Genomic DNA, 20,366 nt, shown 5'->3' with positions numbered 1-20,366 from the left:
TTCCCAACCCCTATAACTCTGTTGATTTAATGTATCGACTTACGTCCTGCCGGATGGAACGGAACCCGGACGTAAGTCGAGGCATGACTACTTATTACTTAGCATTAATAAGTCTTCACTAAAATCTAATTCGTGTGTACATCCTGTGAATGGAACTAACAGAAATAACATTTGAAACACAGTAATTCAATACGTTCTGTAAACACCGCAATAGAACATGATTAACGGATGAGTGGGATTAAATCCGACTTACGTAAATGTTGCAAAAACGTAAGTCAGGGATTGTATTCTAAATTCTCGTTGTAAATATAGATAATGTATACATATAATCTTTTATCGAAAAAATCATTTTTCAGCCAAATATTCTTTTTTCTCTTACATCCTATCAGTGAGAGTAAAAGAAGCTCACTCTTCAATTCTTGCATAGTAAAATGTAATACCAAAAGATATCAAATAATATCATCTAAACAATATATAGTAATGAGAATTAATGCTAGTATTTAATTACTAAAGAAAGAGCCAGAAAGTTTCATTTCGGCGATGTTAAATTACATTGGATTGGAAGAGTGGCTATCAAATCCAATATTATTTCAAAGCTGAATGTTTGTAAAAATGCTGAAAGTTTCGTAAGTTGACCTGAGAGCTTACGAAATACAACCCTCGGCATCCTCGAGTTGCCTTAGTTCGGACTACTTAAAAGACATGGGCGCTACTCAAGCGTCCATACATTCGCCTTTTATTAGTGCATTTGATAAAGGTTTCACTGGCCTGACAGTTGTTTCGAACTGGTTCTTTGTGTTTTGCAACCATATGCCTGGAAAAAGTGTCCTAGGTTCGATTCCCGTCGCCGACGTGAGCAGCTTACAGATCTTCCTCAGCCATAGCCAAGTTAGCCAGTCTTGGGAGTGGACAGCAGGGTTTTTCCCCTAGTTTATCTGGGGGTTTTCATCCTACAAGCAGGCAAACCGACCCCGTGAACACACACGGATCTACAGCCATAAATACTTAACCCCCCATGAGGGGACTCAACTCGCCCCAATAGGGATGGGGGAGAAAAGAGAGGGAACTCTATATGAATAAATATAAATAAATAAAAGTAGTACAAGCTAAGGCAACTCGGGGATGCCGAGGATTGTGTTCTCCAGTAGCGGCTCGTGAGCAGCTTGAAATCGTTGGGGTGCTGCAACTTTCGAAATATACACACATACACATTGTAAGTAAGTGTATACGTGTTTGGATAAAATATCGAAAATTATGGTAAAAATTAAAAAAAAAAAATTAAACATGAAAAAAATATTGTCTGTTATCGATAAAATTATAGTTTAGTATAATTCAAAATTACTATAACAAATTTTGTCTTTAATTCTAATGTCCAAATATTTAAAGAGACGGGGTAAACACGATAAGTACTACGAACACTATTACATGGCGCAAACTGCATATAAACAACAGTGGAACTGCGCATTACGCTAATAACTCGCATCTCACTATGACGTGCATATTTTTGTGCGCGTAGCAATATGACACTGTGGAAAACACAGTGCCGCTAGCGTCCTTCGCCCTCCTAAGTGCTACAAGATGGATTTTTTTCCCCCCACAAAAAAAGAGAATTATAGAGGATTGCTGATGATAAAATTAAATATTACAAGCAAATATAAATAAATATATTTATATATATCAAGAAAAATTGGGGGCGCTGCAGTGCCTGTGCACGAGTCTCCCCTGGTGTTCTCGTAGTCCTGCAGATCAACTTACGAAACTTTTATAGTTTTTACGAACATTCGGCTTTGAAATGTTATATTTAACATCAACTGTGTCTATGAAAGTTAATGCTAGTATCATTCTGCTATTCTATAGCAATACGGATGGAAAAAAAAAAAAAAAAAACTAAATAGTTTTGAGCATAACCGTGGCAAGACAAAGTATAAAAGATGCAGCTGGGTTTGAAATATGAAAACTAGCGCTGGAGTTAAAAAAAAAAATTTGCAGTGCTTGCCTATAAATAACAACCAACTCTGAGGAAGAAGAAATTTAAAAAGAAAGAAATCTAATTAAAATTAAAACCATTATAATAATGATGAAAAGTAAAAAAAAAATTGATTTACTTCCTTCGTCTAAAAACTAAATATCTCTTAAAACATTTCATAAATATAATGCTGGATGAAAACAGGAGATTAGCTACTTGAATGTGTTATGGTTTTAATTGTTAAGATTCTCTGAAATTCTAGCAAAAAAAAAAAAAAAAAAAAAAAAAAAAAAAAAAAAAAAAAAAAAACAGCATCAGAAACAACAACAAAATATCAGACAAGTAGCCGCTTCTAAATTACAGCCAACCTTACCCTATTCACTTTTTTTAAACATATGAGATTTTTTTTTTTTTTTTTTTTTTTTTTTTTAGGAGATATGCTAATACAAAATAAATTTTGACAGACATTAAATATTCCTTTCTTAATGTCCAGACTTGAAATCAGGCTCAGGAAATGGTACTCATTATCCATAGTCAAGAATCCTCTCACATTAACAGTTCCATCTATAATTAAAAATCCTCATAATAAAGCATCATTTTTGCAGGTCATTGATACTTCAAATCTTGAAATACAAATTGTAAAAAGGAGTCTTCAAATAAAGAGTAACCAAAAAAAAAAAAAAAAAAAGATGCAAATCATACATGTTCTCTTCACGATGTCTTGTTTTTCTAAAATATGTTTAGAATAAACATTAATTCTTTTTGCTAGCATAATATGAAAATAACCGACTTAACTAGGTATTGAAATTTATAGATATTCATTACGCTCTACTCGTGAAGAAATATCTCTTATTCCTTGTTCTCTTTCATTACCTTGAAAAGGATGATCAGTGACGTTAAAAATTTCAGTCATTTTCATCTTTCTGTCTTCATCTACATAATAAAACATCATAAGTGCCTCTTGTTGATTTGTAATGTCCAAAATTTTGTTGACTGGATCAGAAGGTTGAAACTGTATGTTACTACAAGAGTCTATGCAATGTCGCTTTAGAGAAAGAGCTCGGTTAGCAATGTCCAAGCTGCTCATTTCTTCTTGACTTGTGTGCAAACATTTTAAAGCTTCTGTAAATTGTTTGTGTTCGGTTTTTTCTGAAGTCGAACTGGAATTGAAATCTACGGTGAGATCAAACTTCAGATTGCTGATAACGCGTTCGGAACTTCGAACTGTTGTAACAGAATCGTTGCTGTTATCAAATGTTCTGTTCATCCAACTATTTTCCGAAGGCTCGCGGTTAGTGGTGTTATTGCGGTGATTATTCGACATTTTGTTTTCTTTTTTCGAACTCTTTTTCCTGTGTACGAACTTGTTTTGTAACCACGACCTTTCTTGGCAATCGTACTCTCTCAGGGCTAAATGGCAAGATACCCTACACCAAAAGAAAACAGAACGAAAAGTTGAAATCAATTATATCAATAAAGTTAACAGTCATTAATAAACTTCAGTCCTCACTTAAAAGAACTGTTAAAAAATAATAACTATTTATCAGTACTTTTTCTCTCTGCCTCCAACATCTCAAATTACTCCTAAACTAAAGTCAAATACGACCCTTCACTGAGTAAACTGGCTGATTCATCTAGAATTTTAAGTGAAGTGTAGGAATTATTAATCTTTATTTTGAGCTGCACAAAGCATGACTCATATGGAGAGTACTTTTTTTTTTCATATTAAAAAACGTGGCATACAAAATTTTGAAAATCTTCAAATGGTTAGTTTGAAAATTCGCTGAATTAAAAAATCTAATAATGCATTTATTATATAATTTCAAAATCTGTTTAGGTACGAGTATATTATCTATAATGATGAAAAATGTAAAATTTATTCGCGGGAGGTCTAATTTAAGCAGTAAATTATACCTCAACCTTAAACTCAGTCATCCTTTTACAAATATATTCCTCTCCCATCATACTCCATTTATTTTAACAATAGGCCATAAACCTATAGTGATTTAATAATTAGTGCGTATTTGCAACTAACGATTAGATAACTGTCATCACTGTAGATACAAAACATGGAACTTTCCAGACCATTTCACGCGTCCAATAAGCAGGGTAATGGTTCATCCAGGAAGATGAAATTCACTACCACACCTACAGACATTCACAAACAACCTTGTCCCACAGTGGGATTCAGACCCACAACCTATTGGTTAGGGAGTGGACGACCATACCACCATGTAAAAATTTCGCTCTGTTATTAAGTTCTGTATAGTAAAAAAATTAGTTTGACTAATTGGTCGAGTTTGAGAGAAAGCAAAAAAAAAAAGTCACCACGAAATCACCACACACAGATTTAGTGTAGGACTAGATCTGACTGGATTCAAATCCAGTCAAGGATTCGAGGAATCTTATTGGCGGGCTTTTCAACCAAAGGTGAATTAGACGGTTTCATATTTTCGTGGTAGAAGTCGAAAAACAGCTGATAAAGGAGTTTAACTCTGGAAACTCGCATTTTTAAACCTTCAAAACAGATAAACGAGCCAGAAGAACACACGCAATTTACAGAAGCAGAAGACAGTATTGACCACTCTTTCATAAGCAGTTAGTACATTTATAAGAATGTCAAGGTACTTGGCCGTGACAAGCCATTCAGCCTAACACGGAACGAAATATAGAGAAGTATAATTATTATATTCAGGTGGTAGATGAATTTCACTGCTAAGTATTATGAGATAACCATCCTGCTTACTGGAGGCTTCAGGTTCTTGAAGTCCGTTCTCTAGAGTTGGGTTCCCAGATTATTTAACCGTTATACTACTCCGAGTACTAATGTAGAATTGGTTAATAGCCTATTCTGGGTGAGATTATTATAAAAAATATTATCAAATATTTGTTAATAGTGTATTTATCCTCCTGATTTACGCCAGCGCGTAGTCCACACTGTGCAGGCCAAATCCGACGGAATAGGATGGTTACTTCTCATTCTCGTAATATCCTGTCTGTTATTGCATGTGTTCATCTAGCCGGTTTGCCTGTTTTGAGGGTCGAAAAACTCTAATTTTCGGAGGAAAACCTTCCACTTCCGTATGTCACCATTTGATTGAAAACATCAATTAGCATATCGATTCGATTCCAATCTTTTTTATCCCTGCCTTTTAGGTGTTGTAATCGACATTCTTCATTTTTTACTTGATTAAATTTTGTTTTATTTTTTCTTAATGTTTTCATTTTGCATGTTATATTTATGATGGTTATTTTTGTTTCACACACATACATCAATATTGGTCTTACTACTGATTTGTATATTCTTAGATCTTTATTTTTTCACATATAGTTGAATTAGACATTCCGATATTTTATTAGCCTTCGGGGATTGGTCTTTTGCTTCATCCTGTGTTAGACTTTCCACTGTTCGCAGTTAGTTATGCCTACAGTATTTAAATTTCATCATTACTTGTTCAGTATTCTTCCATTTAGTTCTAATTCACATTTGATTGGCTCTTTCGCATTTACCATTGTTTTTGATTTCTATGTTGATATTTGCATGGTAAAATTGCTGCATATCTGTTGGGATTTGAATAATTGCTTTTGAAGATCTTTATTTTCTGTAAATAATACTACATTATCTGCATATTTAATAAATTTAAATTTTCTTTAATTTTAATTCCATTTAATATCTGTTTCTCAAATTCTATTATTATTTCGGTCATGATTACGTTAAATATGGATTTTAAAGAATCACATTTTGTGTGTGTGTATATATATATATATATATATATATATATATATATATATATATATATATCTCTGATCATTTGCAGTAGTATCTTTCTTACTGTAGTGTACATTCAGGACATCCTGTAATCTGATTCTATCGAAAGCCTTCTCTACGTCAATGAAATAAATAAATACTGGTTTGCTGAATTTTGATTTTTCTGTTATTTATTTTATAACAAATGTAACATCAGTACATGATCTTCTCTTACGGAATCCTTGTTGGTCATTATAATTGAGTCATGTCTAATGCTTCTTTTCATAATTCTTGTACACATTTTTAGGATGGTGTACAGTAAGTTTATTCGCGATAGTTTTTTTGGTTCAGATTTTGTTCCCTTTTTACTTATTGATAATGTGATATTCACTCTCAATTCATTGAGAGTCTGTCTTTTCGAAAAGATGTTTAATTAAATTTCTCATCTTTTCAGTCTTTCCTTTATAAATTCCATCCAGGTGATTTCTATTTCTTAATTTTGAGATGACTGATTCAATTAAATTAATTATTTCAATTTCATCCGTGTTTTCTGGCTGTGGCATTTCAGACATTTCATTTCTTCTACGCCTTCATAAAGTAGGTAAATACTTTTCCCATTGTTCTTTCTATGACTGGTATATTTATGTATTCACAAATTTCTTTTATTTGATTTCGGATCATGCTCCATACTTGTTTCTGTTCTCCGTAAGTCATATTCCAGTTGTTTAGAATAATCTTCCCAATAAGAGTCTTATTTTGTTATTTATTTCTTAATGACGTAAGATATGATTTAAACCACGACATATAACTTGCACGTGTACCAAGCAATCAGTTGTCTAACTAGCTGTCGCGAAACCTGGCCTTCTCTCCTGTAATGGCAAAATAAATCCTTTCATTAACTCGCATTTCTATCATAGGCGCTGTTTTGAGTTTATTTGCTCAACTCTGCTGCAGTCCATCCCGTATTTGACATTTCATGGACCTAATATCTTAGTTACCCACCATTGCACTTCACTATTTCCATATCTCCGTAAGCTACCCAAGCGAACAGGTTTGTACAAAGTAGACAAGTTGTAGTCGTTTAAAAACAGAACAGTAAATTCCTTATCCTTACTATCGTTCTCAGCACCGAACTCATCTAGAATGTTATTCTTATATCTAAGGAAGATAACTGGGAAAAGTCCTATAAAAATTATTCAGCCTGTGTAGAACAGTGAAATCTGATTGAATAATAACGATCTCCAGCACTTTTCCTCACCTAACTTCAATTTTAATTTTTAAGGGGTGTAACCTATCATACGTGTCAGTAACTTTTTTTTTTCGGTGCTCCCAGTCTGTAAATCTCTTCATTACTAGTCCATATATTTTTTAGCTATTTTACCAGGAAAAGCAAAAGCTGGGATCACCATATAAATATTATTATTTTTTTTTTTTTTTTTTTTACAAGACTGCATATTATTAACTAAAGATTACTAAACTAATTTCCAAAATTTTCAGAGCAGTTGTCTTACATGTGTAGAGAATAAAAAAAAAAAAATAAGAAGAGGAATACTAATAGAGAATTTTCTTTAACTACATAGCATTAAGATTTCGATTAGAACGAAATCAATAGTATAACGTACTGAGCAGAATAATGTCCACTCTGTTTCAATTTCCTGAGTAGTTCTCTTCCAAATGAATGAAAATTCCTGAAATCGTCTTTCAGTTTTGGTATAGAACGAAAAAACCTGTAAAAAAATATAATTAGTTCAAATGAATTGTTGTACCTTCTTAAAAGGCGATATATCAATATTTTAATTTTTTTTTAAACAACAAAAAAAAAGGCTGATCTGAACAGTCCAAATTTAAAACATTTTATAAGAGTATAATGTGTACACTGAAATAGGTCTCCACACACACACACACACATTTTTTTTTTAAACAAACTCGCCTACCAGCGTGGACTGTATTGGCCGTACTCATAGATTCGTTTTTTTTTCTTACTTTCTTGTAAATTTTCTGGCCACTAGATTTTAATTATATAGCAGTGAAAGTGGTATAGTGTGAAGAGGTGATGCTGCGGTGGATGAAACAGGGCGACTGAGTAGTTTGTAATCAAACTCAATCGCGCAGTGACTGAGTTTGTGATTACAGAAAATATTCCACCAACTGACATTCGTGAACTAATGAAAGTTTATAGGAATGGATGTGTGAACATCAGAACTCTTTGCCATTTGACTGTACGTGTTGTTACCAACTTGTTTGGAATTATGGTTGAAGCAATTGAGGATGTGAAACCAGTGTCCGTAAACTGCTGGTGTTCCTTTGCGCGGTTTGCCCGTTCGGAAGAATGAAATCCCCAAGTTTCTGAGAAGAAAAACCTTATGACTTTCATACGAGGCCGGCTAACTTTCGAAAAACCGTGCCCTAGAAATGATTCGAATCTTAGTCTTTCCAACCAAAGGACATCATTGATGCCGAGTAATGGAGACGCAGGTTATGCGCAGTTAAATTCCAACTATTTTTTACCATATGGATGATTCAAGGCACTTAAAATTCATGCTTTGTGGCATCGCCATCATTAACCTGGGCAAGGTCAGCCTAGCAAAATAGGAGACAGAAATATAAGGTAGATTTCAAGTCAATCATTAACTGTTAAGAAATACCTATTTTAATCATGATTGGTAGAATTAATAAGTTCAGCAAAAATTATAATTTATTATTGCAATGATAAATTATTAATATTATTTAATAAATTATTTAAACATTATTTAAATTAAGGGGATATTAAAACCCACATTGTTTTAAAACCGAATAAGAAACCTCAAAGATTGGAATCAGAGAGTTTCATGCCGAAAGTATAATAAACTATAAGAGAATCGGCGACTACTAGCGTGATCTAATGCAAGTAGTCCAAGTACGTAGTACAAACTCCGGCAACTCTCAGCAAAGGTGGTAAAGTTCTGATCGCTATTCTTGGTATTTTCCATAAAGCAAAACACATTTCCTAGGAAATGTATGTTGTTATTACATTATGGTGGGAGGTCACTACCCAGACCGGTTTCAGCCTTTATTGAGGCTTCATCAGTGAGTAGCTAGACCAAATTAATACAGCGTACATTTCCTAGGAAATGTGTTTTGCATTATGGAAAATAGCAAGAATAGCGATCAGAACTTTACCACCTTTGCTGCGAGTTGCCCGAGTTTGTACCACGTACTTGGACTACTTGCATTAGCTCACGCTAGTAGTCGCCGATACTTTTATAGTTTATTATACTATATTCGGCATGAAACTCTCTGATTCCAAACTTTGAGTTTCTCTTATTCGGTTTTAAAACAATGTGGGATTTAATATCGTCTTAATTTAAATAATGTTTATATCGCCGAAATGAAGCCTATTGGCTCTTTATATATTTAAGAAAATTGTTTAAAAAATTTTAAAATAAATATTCCCATTATCAAAAAGAAAAAATAAATTAATAATACATCGTGTGCATTACTTTTCGACGCACATAGACATCTATTTGATGTCGGTGTGCCTATGCCACACAAAAGCTTAAGCGTGCTGTTGTTGTTTTAGTTATTTAAAGTTAGTCAAAGACTAAGTGAGGTATGTTGATGTACATTATTTATACGTAGGTTTATACCTCGAATGTTGGTAAAGTGTATCTAGGTATGATATTTTATGATTTTCTTCACAGAAAGAGTAGTTGTGTGTGTGTGTGTGTGTGTGTACAGTTAGAAAGTAAGAACATGTTTCGAGAAAAGAGAAATTCTCAAGCATGTCTCCCATACAGGAGAGTATCTAGTCTTCTTTCACGGATGCATTATAATTAAATTCCATCCTGTGCGCAATATTGCAATGTGATCTGCAGAACTGCTTCACTGCTGTGGTCTCGAATGGAGGATGTCTTTTACAGTGTGTTTCGTGTCCTTGAAGGGTGTAACTAACACTGCATGAAAAAGATTGAGTATGCTAGCTGAAATTCCTTCTCTGGACACCAAATATAGCATCAGCCGCTTTGGCCCTTCAATAAGCAAACTAGGAGGTCTCGCAGGGAGGTGAAGGTCAGGTTGTCATTTCTATAGTAGGTCTGGTTACTATTTCCATTTCACTAGAGCTCCCTCTCCTCCCCTGGCAGTGGGGAGGGAACTGATAATTGACCAGTGGAAGCTGTGTATTATACTTCATCTGTCCAGTACTGGTTTGTTGTTTATTTCTTGCGATTCTGTCTCGGTCCACTTGTTCCGTGTTTCGGTCCACTTGTTCATTTATGAGCAGAGACGTCGTGAAGAATTTTGGCGCCTATGGCCAAAAAAGAAAATTGCGCCTTTCTAAAAAAACTTTAAAAATCTCAATTTTTGCGCCTATGGCCGGGGCCACAGCCTCATTACTCCTCTGTTTATGGAGTTTAGTGAGAGGGGGGGGGGGGGAAAACGCACTGATCTGGACAATTAAAGCAAAAACTGAACTTCGTCGTTGGAAAACAGACCAAATATTTTCAGAAGACAGTTCTATAGCTTTGTTTGATTCAATAACATATGGTTATCTATGTCGCCTTGATTTCGCCAAGTCATTCAAGAATTGCTAAGGGCAGGATGCCCCATTATCTTTCACGAAGATTCACTTTACAGATATCAAAGATGTGCTACAATGGCAATTTGCATCGTTTAAGCTCATTAAATGTCACCCAGCTTACTGCCGTGAACGAAAAATAAATATCCTTGGGCATGTTCTGCAAAATGGCGAGTCTGCCCATAGTTACATACAGGGAGCCAATATAATAATTAATTCATACAATATGAACAACTCTTAATAATTTAAGAATGTAAAATAAAAGGATTTAAAGCAATTCAGATAATTTAGAAAAGCTTAATTAAACAATTTTGCATAAATGTTGAATTTAGCAAAGCATAATGAATCAACACAATAGATAAGTCATGTAATCAAGACGTGAAGTATAATTAAAGCATGTGGCATCTAAAAAAAAAAGAAAAGAAAATCGGGTGATTAGGAAATATGTAAATGATGTGAAGGTTCTAAATCTATAGAAAATTTAAAAAGCAGAAGTTAAGTAGCTAAAACTTCTAACACACACACAAATCGTGTTGAAGGAAGAGCCTGAAAGGCTTTAAAATTTGTCGAAAGAAATGATATTCAAAATCCATTATTTTTTCATTTGCCAAATATCTATTTATACATATATTATATAGATCGATATTTAAATATACTTTCATTTAGCTGCCTTATCACCAAATTAAAGCCTTCCAAACAGTTATTTCAACAATTATAATTCTCTCATTGGCCACAAGTCCGCAATGCAGCTTTCCAACATGGTACTGCTACGGTATTGAACACACAGTTTTGCCCTCATAAGGCTTCTGCCTGGTCTCCAAATGGAACCAAAAATTAGAAGCAGCTGTTAAGCTAGTGAAACTTTAAGTCAAAAACACTACCAAATGACGAATAACAAAAAAGGGATCTGGGTAGAGTTCATGTCGTATGATGCCGACGGTTGTATTCTCGTCTCATAAGTTCTCCGATTAATTTCGAAGCTTTTTAAAATCTCAAAAATAATCGACTACAAAATAATAATGGATTGTTAATATTATTTCATTTAATACAGATATAAAATGGGAACGGCAATATATGAAATTGCATGACTGTAATTAGAAGTATTAAAATAATTGAAACTGCCAACTGGTGTATAAGTGATATTTTTAAACCTAAAATACCATGTACACTTGAAAGCCATGTTAACAAAGCATAAGCGCTATTACGTTTTAATAAAGAAGTGTTAAAAACGAAAGAAAGATGACAGAAGAGAATCCTCAAGAAGCTTTACAATAAATGACAAAAGGGGTCAAAATAAATTTTACTATTAAACACTGTATATAAGAGCTCACATTAGAGTATTAGGTTCTATTTTTCTTTCACGTCAGTAAAACTTTTCTTAATGTATTACAATTTTATTTCTTTTTTAGATGACAATTCTTTAATTATGCTCAATTACATGAGTGACTTATCCTCAATTCGCACTTCTTAGATTTAAAATAGAATTAAATTATGGAGAATAATTATTAACGTGTTTTTTTAGTTATAATTGAATATTCATTTTACAGACTTACTTGCACATAATCACAACTGTAATATCGACTGGAAGAACGCAAGGGAGCGAAAGGAAAGAGAGGAACTTGACGGAACGATAGCGGAAGAGCCAGTTGATAATTCCTGTGTTTACTTCATCACATGCGTCCCTGAGAGCTATGGAAATAGTTAAATAATAAAAGAATATTGTTATCTTTAAAATATTTCCAAATATGATTAAGAACAATTTTATTACTTTATATTCTTGTTAGTGGGAGCCTCCGTAGCTCAAAGGGTTTCGACGATGGGGTTGATTGGAAAGACTGGGTTCAAATCATGTACAGAATACGAAAAGCCCCATTTTTTTTTTTTTTTTTTTTTTTTTTTTTTTTAAATAGGCGAGTTATTTCCAATATCAATTAACAATGGTTCTCAAATGAAGCCAGTTGGAATATTCAAATCACGCTTAATCTGTTTTCAGTAATTTTTCTGGCAGATAGCGACGTTGCTTTGGCTGTTATGGTATTCTGAACTGGCTCTATGCAGCCTTGTAAACGTACTTGAGGAAATACGTTTACAAGGGCTGCATTCCATCAATACACACACAGTATATATATATATTTTTGATTATATAAAGAAACCTGTGGAGAATTCATGACTAAATAAACACGTAAAACCAGTAATAGGGTTTTTTTTAATACGTCAGTAGTTCGACCTAAGTGTCTTAGGACATCGTCAGTACAGCTGAGAACAATACTAGGAATAACATAGAGTTAGGGCGCATGATTACAATGGAATCCAAATGCGTACATATATATAAAACTTTTAAAAAAAATAAAAAATTTTCGATATTTTATAAGTGTGATTCTATTAAAATAAAAATGACTACGTTAGTAAATTTTATGAAATGAAAATTTTCGATTTCCCTTATTCAATTTTTTAAGTAAAAAAAAAACAAACCCGGAAAAGTCAATAAAATGGGGCTGTAAAATTTTGATTGAGGGCAGAAACCTAGAGCGATTTCAGTAATTAAGGGTGCACCAATCATTCTCTGTCAGCAAAGTCCGTTAACTGATATTTGTTTAGGCTGCTTCTGAACCACTGTACGCTTCACTTTGACAAAACGTTGTCAGCATACTAAGATGTAAATCGTGAATGATTTTCTGCATCTGCTACACCTTTCGACTACAAAATTCGAATTACTCCACGCTACTTTCTTTGGCATGTAGCCAATATAGTGACTATGTTCACGCGATTGATTCAGCAAAGAAACTGATTAGTCAAGGTCAAATACCTCACTTAAATCGCAATTAAGTTTCATGTTTATGGTCAATTTTTTTACGGTAAATTAAACACGACATGAACTATTATTAATGTTAGCTGAATATTAAAAGAAACTGTTACGAAAATAATGCTGAGGAAGAAAAATGTAGTTACGTTTATCTAAGATAAAAGATCTGCAAGCCAAATCAAGTCCGAAACTTAATAATTTGTGCTTCACTGAGCTAATTTTCTTTAGCGAAGAGCATAAAAATATTTCTGGAAGTTGCATTCTTCACACTATTATATTTACCAAATATCACTCTGTTCATCATTCTTTTGCTCTTTATCTCTTTCTAGAGCTATTATTAGATTTTTGAGATCGTACGCAAACCGAACATTTTCTGCTTGGCTCGGAGATGTCGCATAGCCTTGCATTCTAGATTAATCTTCTTCCACTATTAATATTTGCGATCTTGGATCGCAAATATTAATATGATCGTCTAAAATGAGAGAACGATAAAGGCAACAAAAAGAGGATAACAGTGAAATGAATGTGGAAGATTTATTTATTAACATGGAATTTTGTCACTTAAGGATATTTTGAATTTTTGATATTTTGGTGATTTTTTTTTTTTTTTTTGCGATGTCTCTAAGGTTAAAAAGGACACTGTGCAGTGTCTCCTATTTAGTATGCTATGTTTCATTAGCGAAATGCTGAAAAATTAATAGTGAAGTGTTCTAAATCTTTATAAATGTTTTACTGTTTATAACGAGTTGCCAAGAGAGGAATTTCCATGGGAGCAAACAGTCCGGCTTAACCTATGAATTTAGATAAAAGAGTCAGTTTGAATATGAATCGTGAAGTGATTCATATGAAGTCGTCTTCGAGGAAGATCCATGTTAGACTGTATGAAATCAACTTTAAGGCATAAATAATAAAAGGGATCATTATGATCGTCTAAAATGAGAGAACGATAAAGGCAACAAAAAGAGGATAACAGTGAAATGAATGTGGAAGATTTATTTATTAACATGGAATTTTGTCACTTAAGGATATTTTGAATTTTTGATATTTTGGTGATTTTTTTTTTTTTTTTTTTTTTTGCGATGTCTCTAAGGTTAAAAAGGACACTGTGCAGTGTCTCCTATTTAGTATGCTATGTTTCATTAGCGAAATGCTGGAAAGCTTCAGAGCAGGGAAATACAACAGAGAAGGACTTGTTTACGTGACTTCCATACGGGATGTACCAAACTGCTATATTTCAACTCCCTTCAGCCACGATCCGACAGAGTAAGAATTATTTGCTAATTGGTCATTAAGCTTCCTGACATTCTAAGAAGTCCAGTACCGTATTATCATCCAGCGGAAATCTTGCAGAATCTCTTTATTGCTGTACCCTCGAATGGAAGTTCGAGGCCGACTCCTAATTCAATCAGTTACGGTTTGTTTAGTATACCATCATATGCAAAGTCATCATATGTGGGTGGGGAAAAAACAAAACACGAAGACCCTACTCTGGAGATAAAATATGGCAATGGCCACTTCACGCCTCCAATAAACAGGACGATGAAGGTCATCAGCCAACTAGAGGTTTTATATTTTCTCTAGCAGAATACTAGCCTCACCAAAAGCTCCTTTTCTGGAAACACACCATACCACAGAAAGATGGGGGTTGACCGTTGGTTAGCAGGATTGGCTTCTCTGGATAGAATCAAGCATTTCTGAGACGTTTCTGATGCATCTACTCAAATTACGAAGAATTATACTAAGGTTGGACAGATTTGGGATATAATGTGGATGACAGAAAGGGCTAGTGGCTTAAACTAATAACCCAGAAAATAAGATCTGAGTATTTTCAAAAGGTAAAAATGAAAATGAAGCAAGTAAGTTTCGGTGTATCAAGCGCTTACTATGTTGTCCTAAACTCGAATCAGTGAGAGATCAAGTTTAATGGTATTGATTATGGAATATCTCGAAGCTTGGAATATTTGACCATTATAAGGTTTGTTAAATAAACAGGTGTAATAAAGTGTGATATTATCCAAAAAAACAGAATTTGAAGTTAGAAGATAATTTACGTATAGAAGGGACGAACGTCGTGAAAATACAGATCTTGGGGTACTTTAACCCATTCTGCTTTACAATAAATGAAGACAATTTCTTAGTCATAACCAAACTTTCAGTTTCATGAACTCACTAAACTGAGTTGTGAATAGCTTGGAGCTCTGTAACGTAACATATTGAACTGTCCTAATGTTTTGAAAACAGTCTCCTTTAAATGCTATATTAAGCGTTCAACTGAGTTTATAATTATTGAGTACTGTCAGAAAACATCCTATAATGTCCCTTTTCATTAGCAAAATGACTTCAAGTTGTTAACAAGCAACTAAGAATGCATCTTACATTTGACTAAAGTTTCTGGCATCGCAGGTGTTGTGATCTGCTTGCAATGCTTACAGTCTAAGCGAACGTCATGGTAATCGCAATCCTCATTCGTCACGATCAGTTCTTCCGTTTTGTCGTCTGTTACCACAAGACTTGACTGCGTGGACAAGCAACTTGTACATGATAACAGGTCTGTAAAACAAAATTAAATATTAGCATGGTATTTTTTTTATAGGTTATTATAATATCTGTATATAGTTATTTTGGCTTGTAATAATAACTCCAAAAGAAATTCCAGTTAAAAATCCATTATCTACTCTATTTGAGGAAGAAAGGAAATGCGAATAAAATCTTAGCGATGCCAATCGTAAGGTTAATGAGAATTTTCGCCAAGATGAATCACATTTTAGGAAAGAATATAACCAAAAACATAATCTGCGATGTAGTAATTGAGAGTGTAGCACGGTGAAATATTTCGCCGTGGAACACACACACAATTTAAAAAAGGGACAGAAATATAAGATAAATACAACAATCGGTGTTAACCTATACACAGCGAGTGCCACGTGCTAGTAGGATCGTATCACATTATCATTTCGATTTTAATTCGGGACATTGTAACAGGACCTCCATTCTTTCTGCGTCTACGGAGGAGACGAGCATTGTTCTAGCGGTTATGGAACACATAAAAACCGCATACAGTCTATTGAAACTTTAAAACACAGACGAGTAAGGGTTATAAAAGTTAGATACGATTCCAAGACAAATGAAAACATCTAAGTAGGGACAGATAATTGTGCTTCTGCTCGGAAACCTTAAATTAAGGAGACTCTTTTCCTCCAGAATAAATGAACTGAGGAGGGATGGAAAATGCCGCTTATCTGATAATGCTAGTAAAGTACCAGTATAAAAAAAAAAATAAAATCTGTATTCATTGCCAAGGCTTCAAACTGAAGAAAGATGTCTGATATGGTTAATGGGAAGTCTATGCTCCGTTCCACTTTAAGATTGCAGCCCACTCACCGCAAAGAAGATGCATACTGCCTACTCTCATTAACAGATATTTGATGAAAATTGCTTTTTTTTTTTGTTTTAATTTACAAAAAAGACAAGCTTCAAATTCGACTCTTACAAGAATATTTTTTTTACAAATTTTCTATACTTCGTATTAATTTTATTTTTCTATGAATTATATCGGTCAAATGTTAATTTTATTTTGGAGAATTTTTTTTATTCCTTTTTTTTTCAAACATCAGTATTTTGTTTTAAATTTCGTATATAATAGTTTTCGATTTGTTTACTTTGTGACAATGGTTAAAGATTTCTTTTATGTATCTGAATTAGAGATTCTCCGTCATTTGAAAAAGCGTCGTTCTTAATATTTGTGGCAGATCGGGGTCATTGTTGACTTGAACATTCGGCTTGTTCAGGGTGGGCTGCTCATTCCTAAAGAAAAATGCATAAATCTTTCGGCGAATAGCGCATCGAACGACGTTCAAATAGTGGGCTTAAGTGCTTCGCACTAGAATGGACGAGTTGAAGTCCCTGTCGTGCCCACTTTTCGGATGTCGCCAAAAAGCGGGCCTCAGAACGTGCGAGACCTCTTTTTATCGGCTTTCACGCTAAAAATGGTGCGCTCTCTTCCCTGGTTTTGCCAGGGTGTGAAGCTTGCAGCTTCGCGTAAACGTTGATCAAAATTTACTTTGACCGACTCGTCAATATTTTCCCATGAGAATTTGGAATAAAAAAAATCTAGTTGCAATCGGAACACCCGTCTCCTCCGACATGTTCTCTAATTTTGAAGTCGTAGCGTGACCATCTAGCGATGTAATTGGTCAAAACAAATCAGCCAGTTTATTTTGTGTTTTGTTTTTTTTTTTTAAAAAAAAGGTAGTACTCATTTTTAATTAAATAAACACTAAACACCCATAATTTTATGTCCAAATGATATTTGTATCTTAAGAAGGAACTATTTTCTGTTGGCGGAATTGAATGTTTTTCGTGAGGAAGTGATTTCCTGCAATCTTAAAGTGGACATAGGATATAGGGTCCTCCTCCTCTATGGGATCCTCATTTATTCACTAAAACTAGGACTACACATGACATTATCAGAAAGTTCATCTCGTACACTCTGATGATATCGTTTGGTATCATTCATCCAGAAAATTTAAGAACTTCGATTTACACTGACGTTGACAGAATAAATCCACCATGAAGCAGAGTTTGGTTAAACTTTGAGAGGAAAAAATTAATAGTTCAAAAATAGTACATAAAACAAAAATGTCTAATCGAGTTGAGGATCGGAACAACACTGGGTAATTTTGCTAGTTTGCTGATAAAATGTCATGCTTGCTGTATGAAGCTGTCCATTACAAATTCAATACTGAACGTGTCTATAGAAGGGAAAAAAGTGCTAAATTCACCATTCCTATTGTTGGTTTCCCATGACGTCTACCACACATTATTTGATGTATGCAATACAATCCTTTTCCTAACGAAGGCCCCTTTGCCTCAAAACAAGTGTAATCATGTCTTCGTTTTCTGAATAATCGAAATGTTAAAAGACAGTATTAAGAAACAACCAAGTTTATCAGTTTATTTTAAGTATTTTTATAAATTAGTTTGTTTTGTTCTTTCCTATATGCTGTTTACTTCTTTACTATGAAGGAAATATTTTTTGCTAGTTTCCCTTCGTATACTTGAATATGCTGTACTTAGTAAGAAGAATTTAAAATTCCGTTGTCAGCTAACAAATGCTTTCCTGATGAAACTGAAGATAGAAAGAAAAGATACTGCTCTTTTATCTTTGCTTTAGTAGCGAGTGGCTTATTGTTATACTACTCGAAATCATACTGAAGACGGCATTTCGCTTTTCATCACAGAATACTAAAAATGTGGCTTGAATGGTAGGCCATTTCGAATTTTTTGGGTCTTAGGAGCCTATAAAGCTCCAGAGCCAATATCATGAAAATAACGCCTTACTATCCTGGTAAACAATCTCGTCATCAACACTTAATTTTCATCATACAAACTTTGCTTAGCCTGTACTTGATTTAAAAAGAAATTTTTTCTATTCTTCTCACTTAAAATACTTAGTGATTTTTCCGTATTGCTTCTCTTAGAGACTTTAATTTTTTTTTTATTTTTACATTAAAAAAGTCATACTGTTCATTTGCTTATTGCTTTTATGTATTGCGACTTTTTAATTTCATTGTTTAGAAAATAACTGAAAAGGTGTTTAAAAAATAACAGCTGAACATAAGAACCTCAGGATATTTAAAAGCGTACCAAGAAATGAATAAAAGTAGATTCGATTAATTGCTTAATTTTAGCCATATTTTTAAATTTTGACTTACTTTTCTTCTGAAGAAACCTCAGAGCATCATCAAATCCTTGTTGACATAGTTCAGTTAATAGTTCTGGGTTACCAGGAAATAAGATACGAGTGAATCGATACATATTTCCAGGCGTAATCTGAAACATAAATATCTGATATCATTTCATGATCATAAGGTGCTATATTATTGCAAAAACATGGAATGAAAATAAATTTCTATTAGCAAAGTATATTGTGATTTATAGCAAACAAACAAAAAAAAAAATATGTTAATCGGTTTGTAGCTACTAATCCCCCTCCCACGCACACTTTTCCGCCCTTCTAAACTAGGAACATAATGTGATTTCTTATATTCACTAAGCATTTCCTGCTTCAGGCTTTCACTAGTCGTCCCCTTCTGTACCTTGCTCCAGTGAGCTTCAGACCCTATAATTTGTTTCATTTGTACCCGTTTCTTGACCTACCTGTCTGACTGTCTTCCTTTTTAGCTTTTCAGAAATTTGAGATCGTAATCTAACGACTGTAGCTGCAGCCCTTCGCAGACATAAGCATGATGGATGTTAATGAGCGGAAATGGTATCATGTAAAAGTACTTTATTTTACAGATCATAATCAGATAATATCCTGTTAAAATTTTAAAATATTCATATAGTCAATATTTAATACTTTCTCCTGGGAAAATATTGCGACTTGATTCTGGGGATAATTTGTCTTAAAACAAATAATTGGTTTTATTCTATCACGCATTTCTTGGATTAATAGTAATTCATTAACTTTTATTCTGCTTAGGCAGAATATATCTTCTGAGATTTCTGTTATGTTAAATTTCTTGAGCGTTTAAGTATAGTCTACATTCGAAGTTTCATGTACTTTTTTTTTTTTTTTTTTTTTGTACGGTTCGGGAGATATTTTAGATTAGATACAAGTTAAATGAAAAGAGACGTTTCTTGTATCAAAGCTAACAAGAATTGAATCAAGAAATTATAAAATGGTTTAGCAACGAGCAAGTGATCGTATACATATTTAGCCAAACTGTTCCGTTTCTAACAATGGGCATCATATCGTTAAAATGATGGGCACATAAACGTGCATCATTTTGACAATGTCCAGACCTGGTGGTTACCTCGGTTTTTAGATTATTATGAAGTAATCTAAGACCACGCGGTTAGCCTAGTGGCTTTGCGCTTCGCAACCATATGCCTGGGGAAGGAGTGTCCCAGGTTCGATTCCCGTTGTAGACGTGAGGAATTTGAGGATCTTCCTCAGGCATAGCCAAGTTAGCCGGTCTTGGGCGCGGTCAGTAGGGTTTTTTCCGCCAGTTTATCTGGCGTTTTTCATCCCGCAAACAGGCAAACCGGCCTCGTGAACATACGCCTCTACAGTCAAAAATATATTCCCCCCCAGCGGCAGACCAGGCGACGGGTCGGTTGGGAGTAGTACTAACAAGAAGTCGCATCTAAGTAACACGCGGACCCTGCATAGGAAGCGGGAATAACGCGTAGAAGAAGAAGAAGTAATCTAAGATTATTATCCTGTTTTTTTTTTTTTTTTTTTTACTGTGGTCAGTAGGTGCGTGGCATTTCTGAAGCATCCTTTAAT

The 20,366-nt window shown here is 34.0% G+C and overlaps 1 protein-coding gene across 1 annotated transcript in view; it reads right to left on the bottom strand.

Annotated features, from left to right (window-relative positions):
• Window positions 1–2,466: 2,466 nt before the first annotated feature.
• The window catches only part of LOC150092738 (patatin-like phospholipase domain-containing protein 2), a 40,538-nt gene continuing 22,638 nt past the window's right edge, over window positions 2,467–20,366 (bottom strand). Inside the window, exons 5-9 of the mRNA XM_090414266.1 lie at window positions 18,787–18,904; window positions 15,449–15,622; window positions 11,823–11,958; window positions 7,337–7,441; window positions 2,467–3,393 (exon numbers count right to left, since the gene is read on the bottom strand). Coding sequence (XP_090270392.1) covers window positions 2,775–3,393; window positions 7,337–7,441; window positions 11,823–11,958; window positions 15,449–15,622; window positions 18,787–18,904 — 1,152 coding nt within the window. The 3' untranslated portion in view covers window positions 2,467–2,774. The remainder of the gene's footprint in view (window positions 3,394–7,336; window positions 7,442–11,822; window positions 11,959–15,448; window positions 15,623–18,786; window positions 18,905–20,366) is intronic.

Source organism: Typopeltis vanoorti, chromosome 25 (assembly GCF_054136105.1).
Source record: "Typopeltis vanoorti isolate ZY-2024b chromosome 25, IOZ_Tvanoo_1.0, whole genome shotgun sequence".
In the NCBI taxonomy this organism is placed as follows: Eukaryota; Metazoa; Arthropoda; class Arachnida; order Uropygi; family Thelyphonidae; genus Typopeltis; species Typopeltis vanoorti.
Note: the sequence above shows the minus strand (reverse complement) of the source record. Positions and strands in the feature narration are given on the sequence as shown.